Genomic DNA, 27,081 nt, shown 5'->3' with positions numbered 1-27,081 from the left:
TATTTGTCTTATTAAACTTGGGTTCCAACATCCCTTATCTTCTCATTTTAACTGAAAACAGGACTCACTGCCCTCTTATCACCTTTGAGCACATACTTATCTGGTGAACAGCTAGAAGCCATTGGCAGTGCAATTTTAAACTTTGAATTAGCTTTTTGCAGTCCTAAATCCAGCATCTTTACATGGCCAGATGAAGAGCAGCTAGCATGCAAGATGCAGATGACAGCAGCGTTCTTTTTTTTTTAACACAGTTCATGGTCAAGTTTACTTTTCAGGATAACTGCTCATTAACACCAAACATACGAAGCTTGATTAACGTTGTTTATTCCCTAATGGCTGTGTTGTACAGCTCATGGTCTACGGTTACGTGATTGGCCACTGCAGCGTGCGGTCCGGTTGTGAGCATCCCCTGCGATCCCCACCTCTGCAGGTTAAATGCACTACCCACATTTGTATGAATGGGAGATTTGGTGTAAATGCACCCTCATGCAGGAAGGTCTCAGAAAAGATACAGGGTTGTGGCATCATGGGAAATGTAGGACCCAGTGTTTTTGGAGCTTGACTCATACTAGAGACAAAGGATATCTCAGCCTCCTTTACTACAATTCTGACTATTCTTTTTTCACAATCTCTATGGAAGAGTAATATCAAACCCCAAAGTAATTTGAGCAATTCATAATATTCATGAATTTGTATATATATATATATATATATATATCCAGAAAAAACTGGCAGTATGCATTTACATACATTATAACTACACGTCCAATGTGTATTGCCTACTTTACATATATTCGTATCCATTTGTGTGCTTGTGCTTCAATATTCTTCCCTATGCTTGCAACTAGATAACTTCATTTCCTCACTGGGGTCAATGAGGCTTCATCTAATCTTTGCCAGCCACACTGCTGTACATATAGACCACGCGCGCTACACGGTGATACTACGTACACGCTAGACTGGTTTGATAGCGTGGAGCATCCGCATGCGCTGCAGAAGCCATTCACAGCGCTCGTGGGTGTTGCAGTAACACCGATGTGAGGAATATCTTTGGTATTTTTAGGGGATGCTGAAGGCTTTCACAGCTTTGAAGACATGATTCATAATCGAACAAATGGTTGGACAACAACTGTGACATTCAATATCAGAGCTCCATCAATCACTAATTAAAAAGGTATTATCTAAAATCTAAATTTAAGCTAATTTGTATTTGTGCATGAATTAGCATACGCATGCTAAGAAACATTGCTCCAAAAAAAGTCATTTATTTTACAAGAAAGATTTGAGCATTTCATAGGACACAGCGACGAGCAGAAATAAAAACCAGAACCTACTGATACAGAACCAGTACACTAGATTAAAAAACACAAGCCATGATGTATTTTTACACTCATGTCAACACGGACATGAGGGATGTTGAGGAAGAACACGGAAGAACACGGGTATCTTTTAATCAAAAGATAAGTCTGCATCTGTGACCTACAACCTTTTTCAGCAGATGTCAAAGTAGTGAGATGAAAACACAACAAAAAACACAAAAATGGCATAGTGCGGTGATAAAGGCAGAACACAATGTGACGATTAGTAGTTCATGTCGCTGTATCCAGAGCATGCGCCCTGGTTTTCTCCTCCGAAACCCTGGTACGTGCCGTATCCCTGCTCATTCCCAGAGGACTGGTTTCCCCAGCCTGTAGAGTGAAATCAAACCAGAAGGCATTAATTTATGCATCTGATGTATTTGCTCTTAAGCCACAATGTTGAAACATGACATAAATGCAGTGACGGATCATTTATATATCATAAAAAGCACTAGCAGGAAGAGACAAAGCAGTTTATTTGATTGCAGAAGTGGATTTCAACTTGCTCCGTCTCTACTCACCATAGTTATTATACACTTGTCCACCCGTCACCGAGCTAGGGTAAGCTGTGCTGTACATGGAGTAGTCTCCTCCCTGGCCCTCATTCTGACCTTGGGTCAGCATCTTCTTCTTCTCATCTCCATAACCGTAGCTGTAGGGGCTCTCCTGGTCAGCAGGAGGAGGCATTGACTGGTAGCTTTCCGCCTGCGGGGCGCTGGGGTCGGAGCCGGCGATGGGCAGGGAGGCGAAGGTGTTGCTGCCCTCGGGGTAAAAGGTGCCGTAGCCAATGTTGCTGCCTGATCCAGTGCCTTTGGCTGTGGTGCTCGCTGCATTACCATAGTGATTATCTAAAGCAGAGATGACATGCGAAATACAATGCAATGAACAAGAAACCGGGGGGGGGGGGGGGGGCATGACAGTAGTATAACTTGAGACCGATATGATATTAAGGAGACTACATGGGAGAACATGTAGATGTATTTAAGTGAGGCGTGAACACTTACGATAACCTGTGCCAGTGTTGCTCTCATAGCTGTAGTTGGCTTTTAAAATAAAAAGGAGAGAAATGACTATTTAGTTATTTCTTTACAGGTGTATGAAGTGTACTTTAAAAAAGGATCTTATTGTTAAACTAGGCCGACACCTAGAGAAAGCCAAAGCATTTACTCTTGTTGTAGCTGGGTCCTGGTAGAAACGGTTTGCCTCGGCCCCTGCCCCGACCTCTGTTGGGACCCCAGCCACGTGTCCCGGAGTCTGAAGGAATGCCGCGGATAGTGCCGAACCCCGGGATGTGCTGTTGGACAGGAAACCCAAGAAGATTTGTTGCAAGAGCGAGCTTTTGTGGCGAAGTGCATGCAGTGGCTACTGTGTTAAGAGATGCATTTATACATTAAGTTAAAAAGGAACAATTCCCTAAGTGAGCATGTATACTTTTACAATACCTTAAAGCCCCAATAAACAACATATAAAGAGCCATCTTCACTTAAAATGGTCCACATCCAAATACAGACTCCCATTAACGCGATGAATTACCATGTCAGTGTAAGTGACCTTCTTCTTTGCAGAGTTTCTGTTGGTGTCGTCGTCTGGGAACAGCTTCTCCAGAGCAGTGAGGGCAGCGTAGGCCTTTGCCTCCTTCTTATTAGAGCCTCTCCCTTTGAACTTCTGCCCATCAACCTCCACCTAGTCACAGAAAATGATAAAGATAAAGATTTTTTAATTTTCATGCATTGCTTTCTATCAGAGTCTAGAGTCAGCATAGTCACACTTCACACAAATGTACAAATGTCTCTGTAGTCTTGTTTCTTGCATTCAATACCGCCGACTCACCTCCATGACAAAACACTTTTCATGGGAGCCCCCCGTCTCGGCAGACAGTTCGTACTTGAGGCTTCGGCGCTTCTCATTCAGCTCCATCACAGGGTTCTTGCCCTTTTTGGTCAAGATAGGACCCTGACCGCTCTGTTCAAAGCAAATGGACAAACAATGGCTGTGACACACGTGACTACAAACCCCTCACGCTCACTTTATTTTCTCTTTCTGAGGAAAGCAAAGCCAGAGACGGCTTCATTGTAAGGGAATTTTTTTTAAAAAGAGACCCGTACGTCTTCTGATGTAGAAGAGGCCGCGCTGGCAGCTTTGACTAATTCCTGGGTTCCTTCAACATCACCGGCAGACTCTGCTTTAGATTCTGAGCCTGTTGGAAGACCGAGATCCTGCAAGACCTGAGAATTACAGAAGTCAAAACATCAACATCTCTTCCTTCAGTCACACTGTGAGCTGTAATGGTGAAGAAACAACGTCAACAATTACAACAGGCAAATGTTTCAGGTGTTGCGTCATTAAGCAATGTCAAAATCTGGGGTTTGGATTTTGTGGGTGACGTGTATGGGAGCCAATCACTAAACTACAACAGAAATTCAGACTTCAGAAGAAGTCAAATCTGGGTTCGTCATTGTAGGCAATAAGAGCAAGGACGAAGCGATTAACACAACGCTACACCACAACCCCGGATGCCATGCAGGCTGATTAGGAAACTAGCTTTAGTACTAAAGTTACTGATGGCAGAGAGAGAAACACAAAAGGCTTGCCTTGGTGGCTACATTAAGTTTGGCAGCTCGTTTGGAGGGACCCGTCGCCTCGTAGGGCTTCCCGTTTAAGTCCACTGCCATTGTGAAGACCGGCTCGTGGACCGGACCAGTCTGAGATATGAGTCGGTACTCCAGGCCGGGTTTGTACTGGTTCAGACGCATCACGGCATTCATGCTGAAATCATCTGTGACTACAGAGAAAAAGGAACAGAGAGAGAAAAGTCAGAAACACAAGCGATGAAATTAAATGTGGAGATTAACCCAGCAAAGAGAAAAGTAAAAAAAAAAAAATAAAGAATTGCATATTTCTCAAGCCCATCAAAAGAAGAACTTTTTCTATTAGCAGGGTCAAAACATTCCTGGTTCAATGAACTGAAAAGCAACACATACAGCTGAGGGTCCAGTGTCATCAGAGCACAGGATCTCCAGTGTTAACCTCTAACATGCACTGTTGACACTCACACACTTTGTGGTTGATGTAATGTGCGAATACGTCCTTTAATACTCTAAGACAGAGGTCTTCAACAGGGGTCCGCGAAGTTTTTGGTTGATTAGACAATTAAAAAAACAAAACATGAATCTGTCCATTATTTTAATAGTTCAGTATTGTATGCAAGATAACAGGTATGTTTATGCATGGCAGTGGCCATAGGCCATCACTCATTTTTTTGTTTCCACATTTATGTTTAAAATAAAAACGTCAATCTGAATAGCTTGTATGCATGATTATCATGCAATTGACAATGTTGATATTGGCATTGGTATCAGCTGACAAGGTATGTTTCTAAATGGCAGTGGCACGGCCACCCTACTCACTGTACCTTACACACGTTTAAAATAAAAACATGAATATATGAACCTGTGTATTATTTGAAAAGCTTAGTATTGAATGCACAATAAAGAGGTATGTTTATACATGGGACGAGGCCCAGTATAATATAAAACACAATTTTATACAATATATATATATATATATATATATATATATATATATATATATATATATATATAGTCGGGGGTCCCTGCTATAGTTTGGGGGTCCTTGGCCTGAAAAAGACCCCTGATCTAAGACGACAATCATTTTGAATTCTTCAACGAAAGCACAAGTAACTCTAATCGTATAGCTTCTGAGCAATTTACTTAAGAAATACACAAAAATATAAAAACCTGCTGCTCTGTATTAATCATAATTATGTACATTGTGTTGCCAATTTATTAAGGACAGAGACATTACATTTCATTAGGGGTGACCTTGAATAGATCTAAGGAGCCTGATTCGACTGCCAATCTCACGGTTGAATCGTCGCAGTGGCGGGAAAATCTGGTTATTAAACACAAGATCATTCCATTCTGACTGTATGGGGGTGCTGAATGTCTGATTTTTATGTTTGGTTTCTCCCAATAAACCATGATATATTGCCTATCTTGGTCTAAATATCAGCCTATTAATAATACTGTTAATACAAATTAGAAAATAACTCACGTGCTTTCAATCAATCTCCTTAGTGTGCAGGAATAAATCACCATAAGTTGTACTATCCAAATTTGTGGGACCATCGGAGCCGCCTCCTGTCGACAGCCTCAGAAAGGCAAAATGACAACATAAGGCGACTTTCAAAATCAAAGAATACATTTATTAAATCAGAGCACTCACATAAAAACGTAGTATAAGAGCGCTAAATATATTTAGAATTTATGAATGTTTTTTCTGTTCAAATCAGCAGCTGGAGGCGCTTAGAAACAAATGTTTGCAACTTGCAGCGCTCTCTCTCGTTCACCGTCCCGTCTGTGAATAGCTTCAATGGGGGAATACCTTTAGGGCCGGCAGTTCTATTTAATCCTGTTCTGTCCGTCTATTGATCTCCTCTACTTTGTTTTAGTGCTACGGACAGCGTCGCACCGACACACACACACACACACACACACACGCGCACACACACACTATACACAATAAATAGCGTCAAACAATGAGCAAAACAAACAAAAAAAGCATGATTGGACGATAGGCAAGTCTTCACCAATCAGATTCAACTATGTAAATTAGTCAGGGACACCCCTAGATTGCATTAGATTTAGCAGTATTATAATAAACTGGCACCTCAATGCATGTGGATGTATATGGTGTATTTGTACAAACAAATAAAAAGAGCTAAGATTCAAATTACACTTACACAGTGTAATAGTTGAACTGACAGTATACAGTTATATATTATAACACCTGTAAAGGGTTCACGTTGTGTCATGGAGTTATTACATCCACAGCTCATCTCACAGTTAAAAGGGTCTCACCGCCTACACCAGGGCCTCTCATATTCATTACTAACATGATTTCCTCTGAAAGCGCTTCTGGAACTTGAGGAACTTCCTCTGTTTGCTGTTGAGTTGGGGCCCCTCCACCTCCTTCTCCACCTCTGTGTACGGTCTCTTGGATGGCAGGCTGAAGTGTCCAGCAGGTGGTATTTGGGCTGCATGGAACAGCAGAAACAAGCGTAAGAACAGAAGGTTTCATGGAAGCTTTTAGTGAACCGCACAGAAGAAGGTAACGGTCACAGATTGCCGGGTACCTGTGCCTTCTCTGCTGCTGGCTCCCGCTGATTTCCGTGGCTTTATGGGTTTGTAGTCCATCCCCAACACCTTGTGCATTTGTCCAAATGCACACAGCCTCAAGGCAAACTAAGCAAAATGTAAAAAGTAAGAGACTATGCACAGAAATAGGAGTGTGATTTGGTGCATGCCTTGTCATCCTCTTGTTACCTGAGCACTCTGCGTAATGTCTTCCCGCTGCTGCAGAGTCAGATATGCATTGGCGTCGACTGTATCCTTCTCACATGGATCTTTTATTCCCGGCCCGTCTTTGCACAGATACAGTTAGCACAATGCATTAATGGTGATGCCATTGTACAAACGTCCATTCTGGTTTTACAGCTCAATAAAAAGGTTCACCTTCCAAGAGGATTCCGGATGCAACGCACTCCAAAACCCTGCGCAGTGACTCGCCTGCTCCCATTGGTCTCTCAGACGTACCAATAGCCTTCTCTACCAGCAGTTCAAGAGGCTGTGTGGAGATGAGACGCAGAGTATAGACACTACTTTTGAGTTTGAGTTTGAGTTAAAGAGCTAGAGAGGAGCTGGCTAAAAAAAAAAAAAACATGAGACTGGTTTATACACAACTACATCTTAAATGACAAAACATGTGAAAGCTCACCCATCCTGAGAGTGGCGTCCAGGTAGGAACACGGTTACACAAGTCTCTCATGATCCGGATCACGAGGACGGCAGAACTTAGATTGTTGACTTTGGCCTGGAGACACAAACAAAAGCCAGTTGAGTCAGAGGCGCTGCCGCCTCGGATGCCACCTCCACCCTGTGCTCTGAGGCTTCACAAAACCACCCTCGAAAACAAAAGCACAGACAGGTCAGAACAACTTAACCATCTCCAAATCAACAACTGTGAAGACAAATATGAGCACACAGCTTTGTCCACATGCCGTTTGTTGTGGACAAACAGTTGCGAGAGCTCAGCATGACAAGAGGGCATTTTGATAAATCAAATCATATGCTGACGTCTATACCAATGATTTATCCAAATGTGTCATTGGTACGGATCAGCAGATCACTCTTCAGGAGTTAATAAGGAAAACTCTGAAACTTCCGACACACTTTCCTCTTTCACAAGATTACGGGCTACATCAACAACAACTGGGGGCACATTTCAGAAGTGCTACTGTCTCCAAATCAAAAATAAATAGAGACAATTCAAAGAAATAGCTCAACCTTATGTACAAATAAGGACGTGAATGCAAACCTGGAACCACTTGGCGTGGCGGAGAGACGACAAGGCAGTTAGGCATTTCTGCCTGTCCAGAACGTCCGGCGCATCGTTGACTGTTCGCGTTGCTATTGACGAGGTGGGGTAAGAAGAAAAGGTACAGTTTGACCAAGGGGGTCGGCTCTGTCTCGCAGCTCAGGGAGTAGCAGCTGTCCCCAAACCGGCATCGGCGGGGAAAGGGGGTCCTAAGTACTTAATGTGGAAATCTTTGGTCCCATCGGGAACAATAGTCACCGGTCACAGATGCCAGCTCACTTTTCCAGTGAGTGAAAAGTGGAAGTAAAATATGTCATAAAAGACACAGCACACATTTACAACATTGTATTGCATGTTGTAAATGTGTGCACTACAATAAATACCCCCTTCCCTCCGCCTCTCAGCTTGGGTTTGCTGCTTTCCCCCCTCCTGAGACAGTGTGTCCAGTTGGTCAAAGGTCCAGCGTTCCTAAAAACTTCACAAACTAAAAGGTAAATCACAAGCATTTAGATAATCTTCACGTCTGCCCCACACTGCAGCAAAACTGATGGAGTCCCTCATCTCAAAGCGATGGCCTCATGAGAGATTGGAAATCGGTATAGTGGCCATACCAGCTATGTTCAAGCATTCAGGAAAGTTTAAATGTAGGGATATTACGGTATTATCTGTCAGTAAGGGTCTGTGTTTACCAGCAACTATAATTAGATTATATATCACTAATAACAATGTTGAGTCTGATCCAATACTTGTGTATGTACTTCAATGTTAATTAAATGTGTATCTGACACATTGTAGAAGAAGATGTGGCCTACTTAATCTGACACACTTTATTTATATACGTTTTCAAAAATACCACGTTGATAAGCTTAACTTGTTGATATGATATGAATGTAAGATAAACTGGGAGAATGAGACTGAAATGGACTTGATGGGATCAGCTGGAAAGAAGCCTACAGCGGTGTCACAGAATGGAGCACCAGCTGATCGGAGGAGCTACGAGCTGAATGGTTTGAACACTGTTCTTTGCTAATGGTAATTAGCGACACGTCGCTTAGTGAATCAATGCATTGGGTAGTGTCAGCACTGCACGTGATCAAGTCTTAACGATTGTGGCAGCAAAATTCATGTTTACAGTTATTACACCATTTTAATTGCAGTGTAGTAAATGGACTAAAACTGCACTGAGACCGGTATGGATCTGTTTGTGGGGCTTCAGCATTCCCCGAGACCTTTAGATTACCTTATTGAAGCTTTAGACTACCAAATAAATACATCTCATGCACAAACACCCCACTAACCAACACATTGATCTGTAAAAAAACAGGGATTTGATTGTTTCTATTCGATGTCCTTACTGTCAGTTTCATAAACACATATATGCATTTATCAGTTTTGCTGCAGCTGGTGCCAAATTGATATGTTCAGCATCAAGGACATGCAATGCGCGCTTTAACTTGTTATTCTTGAAAAGCCTTCACTTTAAACATGAAAACCATTCAACAAGAATAAACAGCGTTTTTTGTTTTTGTGGTAATGACTGTGGCATTGTTATCAACAACATGTGCAGAATGCATCAGCGACTACAGAGGAAATGTAGTGCTGGCAAACGCCAGTTTGTCCCAAAACGACGACAGGACTCTCGAGTCAGTGAAGAGCCAACGTTCATTGGTTGATCACTGGCATCGGTCTGAGACAGTCACTATACAAGCTCCACTGAGGGTCAATGAGATGAAGACGGACAACATTTGTTGTGTTGGAGTTGTCAGTGCAGAGTTACAGATCAGTGGAGCAGTACAGTGCCAGCACACTGAGGACACACGGATCAGGCTGTGGCAGCTGATGTTGAAGACTCAACCAACATACGTACCTTCTACTTCCATTTCCTCTTCTTCTTCTTCCTTTTCCTCATCTTCCTTTTCTTCTTCTGCAGTTTTACTCTCTTGCTTTGTCCTGACAAGAGGTGATGTCAGGTGGATCGTGAGCGTCAGGGCCGACTCCTTTGTGCTCGTCACAACAAGTGCTGCATCCTCTGGACACTGGCTGACTGTATATGTCCCCACTGTACTTGCCTATTGAAAAAAAAAAGAACAAATCATTAGGGAAAGAAGAGAGTGAGTCTCAATACCTACAAAACAACAATAATCTAATTTTAAATCTGTGAAATGTTTATGGAGAATGGCGTAAAACAAATGTAGGTCCTCAGTCCTACCTCTAACTGTGCAGTTAACTTTTCAGCCACTTGATTGAGCAGAGTGATGGTCGGCTTCTTGGAGCAAAGCAGCACGAGCTCCAAGTCCTTGTCTCCCGTCAGCAGGAGTCCCTTGGCCACCAGGCCGACCCTCATAACCCCACGCAGGACACGCTCTTGTGAGTCACCACTTTCATAGTGAAGAGGAGAAAAGAATAACTTAATTATTTATATAAAGAGAGAATGTTGAACCCTTGATAAACTTGTTAAATCATTGGGACAACTGCCAAAGCCCATTCAGACATGTTGCTCACCTGCCTGGCTCTGTATTTTGTTTGCTATCTTTCGGAGTATCCATCTGGTCGGACACAGTCTTGAGGGCACACTCCACGCGGGAGACGATGGACTGCACCGCCTCCAGCTCCTCTGGTGAAGGATACACTTCAGAGTGTTTAGCCATCACGTGACGATCATGTGGCCCCGTGCGCACCTGTGGGACCGCAGCTTCCTTAATTGTGAAATGAGAATAAGAAACGGTTAATGTTAGAGAAATGAACAACAGTGTAGATGAGAAAATCTATCTTTTGTTTATACTGGAATCCTAATCTATTTATTACAGAAATAGCTTAGAATATAGGACTATTCAACAAAAGCAGTTCTGGCGTTCCTCAATCAGTTGTTTGCTCCTTGGATGTATTCCAATCTCATATAATAAGAAAAAATAGAATTAGGAAGTCAAATATGAATAGAAACAGTTAGGAAGTGCATGTTTATTTTTCTTAAAGCACTTGGAAAAAGAAACATGCACCAAATAGCGCTTTCGTGCAAGAGGAAGAGCCATCGTGTGCAAAAGAAACTGGAATAAATGAGATGTTCAGACTTAGTGAAGAAGCAGAATAAGTGACTGAAATTAAAAAGCCTATAAATGACCAAGTCTTTGTGGGGGGGGGGGGGGGGGGCTTAAACAGGTGAAACAAGAACCTCATGGTGCCGATGGTCCTCAATCTCCTCGATGACAGCGATGTAATCGTGGTACTGCCTCAGCTCCTCCTCGTAGCACAGGCAGTCATACCAGTAACGCAGATCCTCGTATCTGGGGAGAGGAAATCACTAAAGTGAGGACGGCTCTGAAGAAGAGCTCCAGCAGGTGCTTCAACAAAGCAGTAACACCACAATCATCACTTTGAACATTTAGCAAGACCCCTTCAAGGCTTGATCGACCCACAGTAAAGGGGACTTCGGCAAAAAAACAAAACAAAAGAGAAGGTAAATCTACCATTTACTGATCAGCTCAGATTTGAAACTATTAATGTGTGTCTGCTCGTGGTGTTGCTGCTTTAGCTTTTTCCCCTTTACTCCCCTTTACCCCTTACTATGTTATTATTAACTTGTTTTTAAACAGGTTGTATTCTCTTGCACATTTTACTTGTTATATGTATATTAATATAAAGTACATAGAGTTAGCATATAATTAATTGGGCTATCAAATTGCCTTGCTTTTTATCACTTTCTCTCTTTTTTTTTTATCTATATGCTATCTGTGATTTAATGTAAGGCTACTGAGCAGAAAGCCTTCCCCACACGCTGTGCGTTACGTTACCTGTCAAAGTCGTTCGGGAGGAGGCGGTGGCCCTGCTGGATGAGGCTGTCCCAGTACAGCAGCTCGTCGTACGCCTGGTGCTCGTCCCACTGCGCTGCAGCGGCCGCCATGCTGTCACGACTTTCGGATCGAAAGCTAGCACCCTTTTCAGAAGAAAACAACCCCCGTTAGTCTGCGCATGAATGGTAGATCATTGGCAGTATGCAATCAAATGACATGCAATAAATGACATTAACATATGCGTGTCTGCTGACAGCTAACAAGCTAACGTTACGCAATCAGTTCCGGGATACAAACGGGGCTGAGCAGCGTGTGAGCATCAGTGTTGCTAGGTTAGTCCGCCTCAAATGAACACAGGCGATCTCACACAGCTGCCTAACGGTCTCGTGATTTTCCTGCCCATCCTAATATGCTGTGTTGACCCAAAGTACTGCGACAGAACGCTACCGTTAGTTAGCTTAGCGTCAATGTTTGTAGCACTGACTGCCCACTTGATGCTCGCGAGCTATCGTTAGCAAACGTTGGCCAGCGTGTCAGCGTAGTCATTGTCAACGTGTCATTGGAGGTGTCGACACCACTGACTTCTGTGAAAGATCCGCTTGAGTAGTTAACGCTTACCGTTGCCAACGAGCGAGTAAAATAGACCTTTTCTCGGTAACGTAACGTTAGCTACCGACCATCAAAGGGTCACTAGGCCTGACGATGACGTCTATTTTTCTTCTTCTTTGGTTTTACTGGCCGTGCGCTACAAACATAGACTTTGAGGTGCACGCCGCCACCTACTGTGATAGAGTGGGTCACACGCTGATATAAAGAAGACTTTAACGAGCAATTCCTTGAACCACAACATATTTACACCTGTACTGCATAATAATACTGCATGTGAATAATACTACTGGGTAACCTTTTGTAAATAGGTACATGTATTTTTGTTTATTTAAATTGTAGGCTCACATTTATTTTTATAACACATGGTCCAGGTGTTGAACAGAATGCAGGATGTGTTTGTGCGTGTGACACACCAGCACAGTGTTAAATGAGCACTTCAAAGTGAGTCAGATATCACTACCTGTTTCCAGGTCAGCCAGGCATGTGGAGGAAGGAAAAAATGTTTCTGCCACAAATGTGGTTGGAAAGAGATGATGCAGGGGAGGAGACAGATTAAATAGGAAGCTGGTAATAATAGTATTTCATTGAAGCCCTGCACCTCTTCTAAAGTCAGAGTTTATCGCCTGTAAGGAAACAGCTCACATTAAACAGCAACTGAATTTAGCCTGAATCAAAAAGATTTGCTCATCAACCTTCTTGATTCATTATGTTATTATCCACATGACCTTTGTGGATAGTCCTTGATTCATCATCATTTGCATCTAAAGTGAAGTCCAGAATGAATCAGCTGGAAGTCCCTGCTGCAGATCTCACTGCCCTCAAGATTGAAATCATGAACAACCCAGATTTGTATCATTAATACTCAAGAAAGCAGATAATACTGAAGTACTGGAATGCACAATTATCTGTTGCCATTTGACTCTGAAACAGATCAAATGAATACAACTTCTGTTTATAGGAGTTCAATTCACACTTAAAACACTGCTTAGTTACCAGAATAATTATAAATATACAACAGTTTCATAACTTTAACATTGTATGTAGTGCAACATATTTATCAACCCGACAAATATCCTCTTTCTCCACTCTTCTCTACCTATTTGTCAGGAAATTTGAGGAAAAGAAAATAAATGCACAAATTCAGAGTACGGTCACATTGCATTGTTTTATTTACATTCAATTTAAAGTTATTTACATATCCTCTGTAAATTGAGGGTATCCAATTCAAGTATTAACTCATACAATCTTACATTACTTCACACAAAGCACATAAACACATCGAAAGCCTATTTACACTTAAACAAACAAACACTCCACAATATTTGAATATTAACATTCCTTTATGAAATACATTCAGCAGAATAATGAACATTACGATTACAATCTAAATACTGCCTCTGGTGGTTACATTGATTGAGCTCCATTCTTCTACATCTATCTAATGTTAGAGCCACGAACTGTTTATCTTTCACTTCCAAAGCTGGTGAAAATGAAGTTGAGAAATAAAACCAAATAACAAACGTTAGAGTCTCTCAGGACAGAGCGTGGTTATACTGTGGCCTACATCTCTGCCTTCACCATGAGTTTAAAATGAGAATAATAATAAGGAATGTTCACTTACTATTAGTAAACAATAGACAGTTTATGTGCAAAATCATAGCAATAGCTAGCTTCCATTTGAAAGGTCAGACAATGAAGTCACTGGTAAACTTTGATGAAAGAACGGCTTGAAAGAGATATTTTGATTTAATCCACAAAGTATTTCCACAGTGGACCAGCTGAGAAATGTCAAACTGCTAATTTGCTCGACTCCACCATCGCAGCCACAGTTTATTTCCTTCAACATGCTTCTATGTTGGCCTCTCCTTCTCAACGTCTTTATTAGGCGAGTCCTTCAAAAGTGCAATGACCTGGTTACAAAGTACATTCTTTAAAATACTTTATCAGTCTTCCTCTCAGCTCAAACCTGGTTGACCTTCTTCTCTGAGCTGTGAAAAGAGGTGGGCTCCCAGCGGCCTATTATATTACCCCTCTGTCCTGCCTGGCACTTAGCGATGAGGTAGATTTTGCGGAGGACAGTGCGGCGCAGCAGGATGTAGACCCAGGGGTCGAGAATCTGGTTCCACGTGGCCAGCCTCACGCCCATCACCATCAGGGTTTTGTAGCTGGACAAGTCCTCTCCTATAGATCCTGTGTAGGAGCGGATCACTGACATCAGGCCAAAGATCTGCAAGAAACATTTGCTTGATGAAAGAGCAAACACACTGCACAGATAGAAAAGCTATAATCACTCAAAAATAACTGTTTTCTTTAGTAATAAGAACAAACTAGTTCTTAAAGTGATCTGGTTTGTTTTGTGAAACACAGTAGTAGATGGGTGAGCACCCTCAGTTTGGTATTCTTTGTGACATGAATACACCAATATAGTTTTTACATTATCACATTAAATATTACTATTGCATCCATATCAGCAAGGACATGGATCACCCAACAAGCCACACACCTGAACTGATAACAGGTGAGGCTCAGCTTTCCCTTTTGGTTAAAAAAGGACTAAAACTGGCCCTTAATGCTGCTATTACTAGAGTCTAATGTGGTTTTGACATCAAGTCATAACATGGCAGGATCACCAATATTTATAGCAATACTTATATTATTAACAGCTACTATTATGTTAGGGAGAAAGATGCGTCATGTGATTACTTCAATCACATGCAAGACAGTTTAAATTGTAAATAACAATTGTTTTTAGTGTGAATCCATTGAACTAATGAAGTGATCGCTACACACACACACACACACACACACACACACAGCTGCAGGCGAGGCAGAGAGTGCATGAATCAAGAGGTGTTCATGGGCCCTGAAGGTGATCTAATGGTAGATGGATCAAGTATATTGGAACTGAGCCTTTTGACTCCATTAAGCTGATACTCAGATGAAAGGCTTTATGGTTGTGTTAATACTGAAGGTATCTGAAGGAGCCTGCAGCATAATCTGCCATCAGTGTTTGTTACACACTCCATAGAAATAGATTAAACTTTTTTATATTTTATTTCTATGAGACACTCTCTTCCTGTTAATTGTACACTGGATCCGTTATTTGTATTTATTATTATCATTATTACTGTTTTCCATTGATAAGAACATATTTTTTCTTTATTTTTCAGGTCTATTCAAGTCCCTGTCTTTCACAATTGTTCATCCACCAAGTAAAGTGGAGAGAGAAAATAAAGAAGCTGAATATCTCTCTGGTCCTTACCAGTGTGCTAATTCAGAGGCTACATTACTAGATCACCGCCGTCGTATGTTGTTGTTGTTTTAAACGACAACAATATTTTTAATCTGGTGCTAATTTTGCTCTCTCATGAAGTGACATAATCCTGGGAGATAATCCTGTCCAAAAATGTAGGCACTAAATTATTTAAAATCCCTGCCCATCCACACAGGAGATTTCAGTTAGCTGGTTGATCAGAGCACTTTACATGCGGTCACAAAACTTTCAGCACCAATAAGAAAGGTGTTCAAGTGTCCCGTCCTTACAGTCCTAACTAAGACAGTAGAGGACGCTTACAGTCCTGCGGTGAGTTTTAGTCATTTACATAAGTGGAAACCCACTTTGTAAGTTAACTATTGCTATGTTATATTGACCTGACACCATTTCTAAAGCTGATAGCGATCTGTACCGATAACAAACTTGTAGTTTATCTGGGCTAAACTAACATGTTTCATAGTATGTTTACTTATGCAAGCCAAATGAGTGCTCTCAGACTGCCGGTGTGTTTCTAGAAGAAAGGCGATATGCACTGCTTTCCAAATCACATACTTTTTCTTTTAGTACAAACTGCAGCTGCCCTTATAAAGCAGCCTACATGCTGTTGCATGCAGTATGCATTCAACTAGGACATACTACTTTGTCAAAGCATAGCACCTTGAACTTTGGCCATCGTGCTCATATACCAGAGGATTGTGGGTCAGAATAGCCAGAAAAGCACGCTGGCTTGCATACTGCACAATACGACTGGATGCAGAAGAACATCCTGGTATTTTTTGGCATGCTGCATTAGACATACTATGTATTGGGACAAACTACATATTTTCCAGGCATACTTAATAGTGGTAGTATTGGTACTGGAACTCACAGGTGATGTCATTTTGACCTGACTGCATGCTTCGCTCTCGTTGTACTTGTACAAGGACTTGTACTCACCAGCAGAGGGCTCCAGCAGATACAGGAGGTGACCATGATGCCGACCAGCTGCACCACCATCTCTATGTCATGGGACTTGGCTGAATGATGGGAGCCGGGCTGCCTCCTGAGCCGAGCGAGCACCAGCGTCACTCCACTGATGGTGTTACACACCAGCGCCACGGCCAGCGAGGTCAGACCCAGTCCAGAGAACAGCACCACAAACGCCAAATCCACCTCCCGAGTGTCACTGAGCACTTTAATGAAACACCAGGTCCCTGGGTCCTGATAGGTGTAAGAGCCCAGCTGAAAGCACGGCAGCATGGCCACGCACAGAGCTGCCAGCCAGATGACAGACAGGCAGATCTTTGTGCGGGTTTTGGTGACCAGGGATGAGTGCAGCAGCGGCTTAGTGACACCCAGGCAGCGCTCAGCCGCCATGGCGCTGCCCATAAAGAGTGGGCACAGGCCAAAGAAGACCATGCTGCCACCCAGGAACTGACACATCCCATCAGAGTCGTTGAAGTTCTCGGGGTGCACACCTCCGGAGAGGTAGAGTCGGAGAACCAGGGCACCAGGGATCACATGGCCGATGAAGTCTGTGACCACCAGTGAACTGGCAAACAGAAGGAATGTGGCTTTGGTGCGCCGGCGCTGGAGAGAGTAGGCATTGGCCAGGATGAAGAGAGCCACGATGTTGGAGATGATGCCCAGTGTCATGGACAATATGACGACAATGATGCCGCTGGTGGTGGGCTGCACAAGGGTGAGGTTTCCCTGCTGCGACAGCCCTTCAACAACCACCCTGGCCTCCACCTTCCCTCCGCTGTCATTGGAGAAACGAGGGAGTAGCGGGGAGACTGAGGAGTTGTAGTGGCTCAAAGCTAACATCACTGAACTCTGAGGGTCAAGAGGTCCATAGTTAAGGGAGATTGCAAGAGAAAGAGGATCACATTTGTACCGAGCATATGACTTGTGGATCAACATGAATAAAATACTGGTGACTTGATGATATGGAAGTATTATTATAAACAGCAAAAGCCACACATAAATAGAGGTGAACATTCCTGAAGAAATGAGTGAAGAAATAATGAAATGCAGATTTCATACAGGGAGCAAGTATTCACTGAATGGTTTGATGTAAATATAATGATATGAATCGTATGATATGACTGCAGTCACCAAATCTCAAGCTAAATGAACATATATGAGAGATTTTGGAGCATTATGTTAGACAGCGCTCTCCACCACCAACAACAAAACACCTAATGAGGAAACTTATTTTGAAAGAATGGTGTTCAACCCCCCAGACACACAAGAAGCACTGAAACTTTAAATTGTCTTTGCATTCAATTCATAACCCTTATGTGTATTACCTCGTACCTTTTCAATATTAAGATGTGGGGACTTTGAATAACTTAAAGAGATTAACATAACTTCTACAAATTCTCCTAAGGTGACTGAAGATCTGACCTGTAACATTTATTTTGTCTCCCCACAAATCTTCTTCTAATATCTCTTCTGAGCCTGCCAGGTCCTTTTGAACCCTGTGTGTCCAGCCTGAACGAACTCATCACAGTAGCTGTCTGAGCTGCAGTGTTACATGATGGAGAGTGGACTCTGATCACTCAGGTTTAGTTTGGCTGAGCAATGTTGTATACTGTGACCTTACAAGGCAACTACTGGGAACTGCTAACAGATATGATTATAATATATAGTAAACATCTGATTATTTTATCACATTTATTCTGGATAAATAGAGTTATTTCTTTTCTTATAATATGGAGTTTAATGTGACGAAAAAGTGGATGTATAGTTCCTGAATCCAATTGGTTAGTATCTTATTTTCTTTTGTTGTTTTGATTATTTATTTTCTTAGCTTATTTTACTATCCATTTATTATTTATTTATTTTATTACTTCTTTTTTTTTGTTATATCATTATGCAAAATGGATGATATGATTTCACTAAGAATGTACATAAAGTTTTTTTTTTTTAAAGAAAGAAAACCTAATAGCTGATACAGATCCTGACATCAGAACATGGTTGTTAGAGTGATTAGAAAATAAACTTTATGTTTTGTCCTTGTTAGTTGTGGAAGATAAGCCGTTAGATGGCAGATTTGCGCTATGTTGCACCTTGCAGAATATTTTGCACTAAAGTAGCGTCAAAGAAAGTATGAACAGGAAATGTATGATAACAGTAATAATAAAGTCTAAACGTTATTTATAAAATAATTGTCATATATATTGACAAAGGTGCAATCTTGAATTCAGCCAAAAACGATCTACTTTATTATTTTTTCAATCATTAAAATGAAGAAATGTCTCACCTTGTAGTTCAGATATCCTTCTCGGTCCAGCTGAACAACCAGTAAATATCTTTCCTTGTCAGATATCCAGAGATACTCCACAAACAGGGTCTATGAAACTATTTCAGCAAAGTCCACAAACAGATCATTTTTTCTTTTGATAAAGTCCAATGCATCGATGTCCTCTGCGGAGTGTTGTCCATGGCTGAATCTGTCCAGTTGTTTCATGGTGGCTTTAATATAACGACGAATCCCCACTGACACTCAAGTACCGAGTCACGTTTTATATATCTCTGTAGTGTGTCTTCAGTCTGTGGGGGCGTCTCTGCTTCTGCTCTGCCCCCGGCCTGAGTCAAGTCTCATCCGCTCTCCTGCGCGTTGCGGCGCTGCTCTCTGTTTACATTAACTATACGCTCACTGACATGTCGTTACGCACTTTATGTGTGTCACCTACATTTCTAAGAAATGATCTGGTCAGATCTCAAATTGGCCCGTTTTGCCTTTAGGATTTACACCAAATATTTAAAGCTACAAAGTAAAAGACACCTTGACTTGGTTAAGAAACAGCTCACAAGGTTAGGATTGTTTCCTTGTAACATGAAGACAGAGTTCAGCCTTTTGCTTCTGCTGCATGGATCGACGTTAATTAATAGATCCAGTTTCATACTTCTTTTTTTTTTCGCTGTTTGATGCGCAATTCTGTGCTCAAAATAACCTCTGCGGTATCAATTATCCAAAGAGCTCCAGTACACAGTGGACCAGTCTGCTGTTAGAGGGGGTTTCTATTTCAGTTTTCTCAATAAATGACCTTAGTGGCATTATTATTTAGAGTTTAGTAAAACCATTTTTGGTCGAATTATCAGATATTTTGTTTAGCATTTGCATCCAAATGCCTAGATGTTATGGAAACTCATAAGAAAACTGTGAAGAAGTCATATTATTCCTCATGAAAGCTCCAGATGTTCGTCAAGGACTGTGAGGTTTTTGCAGCTGCATTAAGGAAAACATGTAAATATGTCTGATTGACAGATTGAAACCATGAATGAGGCATGGTGTATTTCTAATTGTGGTGCTCTCCTGCAGACTGGGGACAGGTGCTCATGTTTGTTTTCATTTCTCAGGGAGCTGGCAGCAGCTGGACACATTCTTTCACAAGTTGAGGTTTGGAAACAGGTTAAGAGCAACATGTCTGCTGGTTCACAGGAAAGAGGGTGGGGGTGGGCACAGACATATAATTTGATTACATTTTTATTTGAAAAAGAGGCACCTGCAGGAATGGTACTGTTGCACAACAGTGTAATAAGTCTGTGCTGTATTTTGAAGATGTACTAGTGTGACGTTAAACTGACAAAATATGATAAATGTCTATTAGAGAAACATTGTTCATATGTACGATGAGAACTTGTCTGTTGAAAGAGAAGTTTATTAAGGGGTGAAGCAGCAGAAAGTGAGCGGGGATTCACTGAATAAAAAACAATTAGTTTGAACATAAAACCACTTTTTTTGCTAAAGTTAGCATGTTGACATGCTCACAATGGCAATGCTAATTTGGTGATATTTAGCAGGTATAACGTTGAGCATATTTACCATCGTCTACCATTTGTCAATTAGCACACTAAACACAAAGTACTGCTGAGAGTGATGGGAAAGTTGCAGATCCGAACATGGCACAACATAAATGTTTCCACCAAAATTCAAGGCAATCCGTCTCATAGTTGTTGAAACATGTCACTCAGAAACTCATTGTGGCGCGAGAGGAGACGTCAGAGGATTACCAAAGTCAGTTGGATTCAACCTCTGGGAACCATGAATAACATTTTATGGCTATTTGTCCAACAGTTGCTGAAGAACTTTGTTGGCACGTCGTTCCTTATGTCTCCCTCATTTTGCTGTTGACTCTCTAATAAAAGCATGAAATGCCAAAAGACACTGAAGGAAACCTGGTGGCGCTAGAGGAAAGTCATCAAAGTCATTAGGATTCATTCTCTGGTGAACATGAATTTAAGCTCATGCATTTCAACCAATAGTTGTTAGGATATTTTAGCGTGGCTAAAAAAAAAAAAATTAAACTGTTTACAAATGAATTGGCCTCTTTTATTCCAACAGACATATCACAGTAAAAAAACTAAGAGAAAGAGTCAAACACTGAAGCAGCTGACTGTGAAAACCCCACACAAGGAATTCAGACAGTATAGACATAGAATATTGGGAAGTGAATACTGTACTAAATTGCTTTCTATTATATTGGCTTCATATATCTTATCGGCACATCAGAATAGGCACGTTTCAGTGTGTGCTGCTCTTGGGCTAAAGAGCCAATTATTTGTCTGATTGTCTTCCTTTCTTGGTGCCCATTTAGGCTCTAAGTGCAACAATCAAGTGTTTGGCCGCCATGTGTGTTTTTCCTCCGGCTCTGAAATGAGACCCTGTTGCGCCCATTTTCTTCATCAATTACTCTTAAAAATGGTGCCATTTGGCCTCTGCAGCCCGCTGGCTCTTCCAATACTAAGTCTGGGGTTTATGGGGTTGAGGCTCCATCTACACCCTCCTTCTCCTCCACTGACCACAAAGTCAAAAAAAACAACCAGACTGCATACCTGATGATCTTTGAAGCACGCTGGGATGGAGGAGCTCCTCAGATTGGAAACATTTAAGAGTAAGATCTCTGTCTTTCCTGAAGTTTGAAATGTAAGATAGAAGAAAAGGCTTTTCTTGTTGCATGTGCACACAAGTATCTCATCTTGGCTTCAAGACTCAACACTCCCCGACCACAACTGTTGCACAACGGTTCCTCTAATCGACCCATTTTGCCAAAACTTTCTGCAGAGCAGATGCCTGTATTTCAGAGAGATTGAGTATTTCCTATCATTTGAGTTGCTCTGAATTTGACAGGAATTTGGTTTGCTCTCTAATATCAGATTTTTTTTTTCTAGAAGGACATTTAAACCTATGACAGTCATTTTCACAAGTGCAAGGTGCTATTTTCAATCAAGCAATGATATCATGTAAACGTATGGTGGTCGTGTACTTTTGCATTCCTCACTGACGTTTTAACGAGATGCTGGCTATTATGAGTGGAAAGCCACATGCTATCTGTCTGGGCGCTTCAGAAACGACTGGCCAGGAATTAAACAGTGGACTGTTTGCATGAGAATATTCAGCCGAGAGAAGAGGAGACAAACAAGATGTCAAAGACAGAAACAAGTTCAGCTACTTTTCTCTGATGAAACACACACTTCTCGTAGTGCAAATTGTTTAAAAAACTGCCGTCTGACTGTCTGGCTGGAACTCAGAGATCATTTATAATATTTGGTTACTGTTCTACCTACTGTGTGTATCAAACTCTGCAAAGATGGGAGAGAGAGAGAGCTGTGCCGAGAAAAATAACAAAACGTGTATGATGTTGAAATCCTAGTGGTCATCCATTCTGGGCAATGCAAAATACAAGGTCAATCACAGCTGATTTTCTTGTTCGAAGGGGCAATACAACTAAGAAGTACGAACGTTAATCAGTGTTCTTTGATACAGTAGTAACATACAGTTCATTCAGTGATGCAATGCAGATTTCAACATTTTGGGGAAATGCTGAGGCAGAGATAATAATAAGAGGCATTAGCAGCGCCTCTATAGTGACGCGTTTAATATCGTCCAACAGCTATAACAATAATGCTAGAAATAAAATGCCACAATAAATACAAGATATAAACTGTAACCAAGCTGTAACTTTTTGGATCCCCTGACTTTTCTTCCAGCGTCACCATGAGGTTGACATATTTGGTTTTGCCTGAAATGTCTTGACCACTATGAATTGCCATAACATGTGGTGCACACATATATGATCCCCTAAGACTTCCAATGACTTTGGTGATCCCCTGACTTATCAGGTCAACATTTCAGTTTGTCCCTTTGGTTTGACCAAATGGCAGCAGCATTATTGATATTCCCATCAGCCTCAGCTGTTCTTTGTGATTAGTGCTAATTAGCATGCTAAAATGCTCAGCTGGTAGCAAACACCAACACCACCGACACTATTGCTGGGCCCGCTATAGTGAAGGGAGGAAGAGGAGAACCAGAACAAGGACTGCGTGGGGCAGACTGTCAGACCCTGCTGCTGTAAAATGAGAGGTTTTCTAAAGGGACTCTGGTGCTCGGAAACGCTGCCGCTTTTTAAGTATAGCCTCTCAAGCTGCTGAAGAAATTTACTGAAATCTTGTTTACTGTCCAATAGATCAGACGCATGGATTGACCAAAATGCAGTGGGCTATGTCAAAGGTATCCGCTCTACTCTGTGACTGCATCAGAGCTGTAAACTGGAGATGGATGCCACTTTGTGATACCTGTTTCCATTGATCATCACCAGCAACATGACACAAAATAGAATTGTAATGCATCATTCGTTATTGACTTCTCTCTGTTTATTTAGTCGTGCTGAAATATGGTTACACACATACAATAGGTAATTGGATAATGGTTATAAAGTTGTCCTGACTCAATATTCACAAATGCTGGACAAATTGCTCACAACAAACACCAATGTAATTCGTCTTCTGTTGTCAGTGTTGAAATGAGGTCAAATGAATGACGTGATGAACTGTCTCCCTCTGTTATGAATACTCGTGTTGGGTCTACTGCATGTCCTTGAAGATTTGCAAACCAATGACAGTAACTGGTAAAAACTCCATTGTGCACATGAAACATGAAGGCTATGTGTGTGATGGTGTTTGTCTTCCGAAAAAAACGCTCCAATGCAAGATTATGAATTCCCCTTTTTATCTTTGTTTCTTTCACCACATCACTGGTTTGGCCAGCAAAGTAAAACAGGGCAGCAAAGACAAAGACTTAGCACAAGGCATCAGCAGTATCTGCCTCAAGAGCAGAGTAACTGGAGACTAGCAAAGCCAACACAATTAGGTTGTTTTGTAACAATGTATGATCTGTGTCAGGGTTTAATTGTTGGGGTTTAGGGAGTTGGAGGGAGAGGAACACTTAGAACAAAGTGGTGTCATGAAATGTACAAAGTAAAAAGGAGAAAAAAAACACTCCAATGATTGGGAAGCCAGCCTCTGTGGCCACCTATTCACACACATGCACATTTTAGCGTGCACTGTCTCTACTGCTTGGCTTGCTTCAGGCATTCATCTTCTCATGTGCATTTTTTCCATTCACTTTTCCTGTCATGAACCATCTTCTGAAACGTCCTCAAACACCATGCACTTGTTCCCACAACAGCTCCATTTGCAATATGTGCTACAAAATCTTTGGAGATAATACGCTTCAGTTCACAACTTGAAATCAAACACCAGCCTTTGAAGACAATCATGATCAGGGATACTTTATGCACAGAAAAGTCTGAATTCTCTGGACTCTAATTTTGGTAAAATGTTCATGCAGTAAATTCTCCAAGATAACAAGCAGAACACTGTGACCTTTTTGTAAAAGACAGAAAAGAGGTTAATATATTTCCTTCTACAGTTAACCTTCAATATGATTTAATTCAACAGTTTGAAAGTCTGCAGGTTCCAGAAAGTACATCCACTACATCTCCTGACAGTTCTGGGATGTCAAATTCTCCAAACTTCATTCCTTGTCTTTGCAAATAGTAAAACCGTAACATTTCTGTGGCTTTTTTTTCTCATAAATCTTTTTTTTTCATAGTGAAAACCAGCGACAGTTTTCCAAATCAGTGTTAAATGATCTACATCGGATCACTAAACCATGTTTAATCAAAATCTGAATAAATATATAAGCTCAGGCTCTTGCTGAGTTGGCTGATGTGCTTGTGGTATGTTTTGAATTGAGTGGTTATTTGCCTGGAGAGAGAATGCATGAGTAATGACAAACATAAATCCTCAGTTGAAGGACTTTTTTGTGCGACTCGATAAAGAAGACTTCACACAATGCCATTCCAAGACCTTTATATCAAAGAAGAAAAACAACCACATTTTCAATGCAATTTGGCACTTTGCAGGGAGACTCAACATACCGGATCGCGGTGAACGATCTGTTCGCTGACAGCGCCCACCATCATACCACATGGGTGGTGCGCTTTGTTGATTTGCTGACGTCTGCGGTAGTAAAAGTGAAGGACTGGCCTCTGTATAGTGATTGATCAGCGGTCCTGTCAGTGTGAATAAAAGAGGGGAAGTGGTAATTAAAGTGGATCTGCAGCAGAGCAAGATTTAAGAACCTCAACCTGCTAATCAAGTCAGCAGAGCTAATAATAGAAGATGGTGACACAAACACCCACCTACAGTATCAACTCACCCACACACAAACAAACAATTACTCAATCAGCTATTCAGTCAGGGACATACATTAACCTCCTACCTGCAACCGCCAACAAGTGCTTTAAACGTGCCCAGAAACAATGTGTTAGTCTACTACTTCTTATCAACTTTTTGATTTAAATTCCATTTAATGCTATTTGTGAGAGAATCTTTTACTTAGTGTTGTGTTTATGGTATTTGCAAAGAGAAAGCTGTGTGTTTTATTGGATGTGGATGAAATCACTGCTCTTTTCTGTGCTGAATTCTCAGATTTGTGTCATTTTTCTTTCTTACAATTTCAAAGAAATAGTTGGACATTTTTGGAAACATACATATTCCCATTCTTGCTGAGAGTTAGTTGAGAAGATTAATACCATACTGATATTAATAATAATAATATAATACATTTTATTTATAGAGCGCTATTAAAAATTCTCAAAGACACTTTAGAAACATAAAAATCATCATAAAAAAGCTATACACTAAAAACACAGAACACATATTCGTTTACTGCGGTAATTAATTCAGTAAACTTGAGGCTACAGCTAGCAAACTGTTAGCTTAGCATAAAGACTGTAAACAGAGGGAAACAGCTAGCCTGGCGCAATGGCAACAAAATGTGCCTTCTGCCACTAAAGCTCATTAATTAACATGTAATATCCTGTCAGGCTGTTCTCATTCCGCGTTCATCGCTAACCCTACAAAAATGAATAAGCGGTCATTTGTAGATATCCCACAAAATCAATTGGTATGTAATCCACTTAACCATGAACCAGGAAGTATAAAGACCGCAAAAACGCACACTGGGAGTGAGGTTATGGGTCAAACAAAAGATCTTCCACGTCTTGTCACGCCACTGCCATACTTGAGAAAATTCACTGAAAATTCACATGAAATATTTTGATGTTATTTATCAATTGGGGGCTCAAATATAGCAGAATAACCAGCAAGAGAAGCTGAGAGGATATAAAAAACTATCCAATGAAGACAAACTGAACAAGCCTGAAAGCTGATCCACAGGGCCGTATGGTAGAGAGCCATGAAAGGAAATAAAACAAGAACCATTAGTCTCTGTTTTCTTCTTCTTCTTTGTCATTTCTGATTTGAAGTAGCAAGTGAGAAACATTTAATTCCCATCAACCTTGTAAAAAAATGCTGAATGGCAGTGTACAAACAGATGTTCTTCATAGTCAGGCCAAAAGGCAACCATATCTTTAATCTGTCAAAACCAACTCGAGGAAAATATGTAACCAGACTGACAGAAATACATTTCCAACATCCTCATTTAATTTGGAGCAAGAATGTGGCCATGTACACCAGACACTTTTCTTCTTCTGTGTAAATATTAATTGAGCTATCATTCTTTGGGTCATAGCTGTTGTTTGATGTAGTCTTATAAGTCTTATAACTAAATATAGTTTTATGGCGCTCACTTTAAGCATTTACCACCACCTCCCTTTAATAAACCTCTTTAGAACTGGTTAGATTGATTTTAATGACCAGCTCAGAGACAGGCAAATGGTTATTGATCAGGTAGCAATTAACCTTGGAGACCGAGGGAGCAAAGACCACAATTAAACATATAACATGTCACTGTTTTAAAATCAAATGCTCCGCACACAAAGAGATTTACAGCACCAACAATAATAGGGGCGGTTATAGCTGTGGGTTGGTTGGGATTTTTGAAGCCATTCATCTCCTCAGTCCATCTCCCTCCCTCCCTCCATTTCATTTTCATTTCATCATCAGTCTCTCATGATGAAATATCAGTGGTGGTCCTCTGCGGCTTGAGGGCTGAAATCAATGGCATTCATCGGATTCAAGTGCTGTGGTAGTGGCTCCCATCATAGATCAACATGTCCTTTGTCACATAAAGTACTGAACTCAAAAGGGTAAAATCTTAAAAATATTCTTCACATTCAAGGGTAAATGGCTCTGTAGGTTGCCTGATTGGGAAAAGTATGAGAAGCTTGCCTCCTGTTACTTTCCCTGTCTTTGTCTGCAGTCTGAACGATGATGCCGAGATAAGTGTACAGCAGCGTATGAATGATTCAGTGCAGGCCGCCGCACACAGCGGTGACGCTACGGGAGACAGTGTAGGCGGACGGAGAGATAACTCTCACTCTCGACCTTAAATCTTTGGCTGCATTCCCCACACCGAACT

At 41.2% G+C, this 27,081-nt stretch overlaps 2 protein-coding genes across 3 annotated transcripts; both read right to left on the bottom strand.

Moving 5' to 3' along the window:
• Nucleotides 1-1,243: 1,243 nt before the first annotated feature.
• Nucleotides 1,244-18,809, bottom strand: LOC306695581 (interleukin enhancer-binding factor 3-like). Of its 2 annotated transcripts, none has more exons than XM_079158852.1 (20): nt 18,673-18,809; nt 11,543-11,685; nt 10,924-11,035; nt 10,257-10,450; nt 9,964-10,132; nt 9,622-9,823; nt 7,755-7,846; nt 7,155-7,250; nt 6,893-7,004; nt 6,704-6,801; nt 6,514-6,622; nt 6,274-6,414; nt 3,950-4,140; nt 3,464-3,583; nt 3,189-3,320; nt 2,892-3,041; nt 2,526-2,652; nt 2,363-2,401; nt 1,880-2,206; nt 1,244-1,688 (listed from the first exon to the last, which is right to left on the bottom strand). In XM_079158852.1, exons 2-20 carry the CDS (start codon nt 11,650-11,652, stop codon nt 1,582-1,584), a joined length of 2,628 nt encoding a protein of 875 aa, XP_079014978.1. In that variant the 5' UTR covers nt 11,653-11,685; nt 18,673-18,809; the 3' UTR covers nt 1,244-1,581. The 2 variants fall into 2 exon arrangements, with proteins under 2 accessions (XP_079014978.1, XP_079014977.1); XM_079158851.1 differs by lacking the exon at nt 18,673-18,809 and adding an exon at nt 12,161-12,260.
• ptger1a (prostaglandin E receptor 1a (subtype EP1)) lies at nt 14,112-24,676 on the bottom strand (the record flags this gene model as incomplete). Its single annotated transcript, XM_079160043.1, has 3 exons — nt 14,112-14,378; nt 16,362-17,240; nt 24,635-24,676. 3 exons carry the CDS (start codon nt 24,674-24,676, stop codon nt 14,112-14,114), a joined length of 1,188 nt encoding a protein of 395 aa, XP_079016169.1.
• Nucleotides 24,677-27,081: the final 2,405 nt, after the last annotated feature.

This window comes from Pholis gunnellus (assembly GCF_910591455.1).
Source record: "Pholis gunnellus genome assembly, chromosome: 5".
NCBI classification, from domain to species: Eukaryota; Metazoa; Chordata; class Actinopteri; order Perciformes; family Pholidae; genus Pholis; species Pholis gunnellus.
Note: the sequence above shows the minus strand (reverse complement) of the source record. Positions and strands in the feature narration are given on the sequence as shown.

Excerpts from the sequence above, each read along its gene's own strand:
- LOC306695581 (XM_079158852.1), bottom strand. The coding sequence starts at position 11,652 with ATGGCGGCCGCTGCAGCGCAGTGGGACGAGCACCAGGCGTACGACGAG. Across the intron at positions 10,451-10,923 it reads AGGACCATCGGCACCATGAG|GAAGCTGCGGTCCCACAGGT; the intron begins GTTCTTGTTTCA and ends TTCACAATTAAG. Across the intron at positions 2,402-2,525 it reads AGGACCCAGCTACAACAAGA|CCAACTACAGCTATGAGAGC; the intron begins GTAAATGCTTTG and ends TTATTTTAAAAG.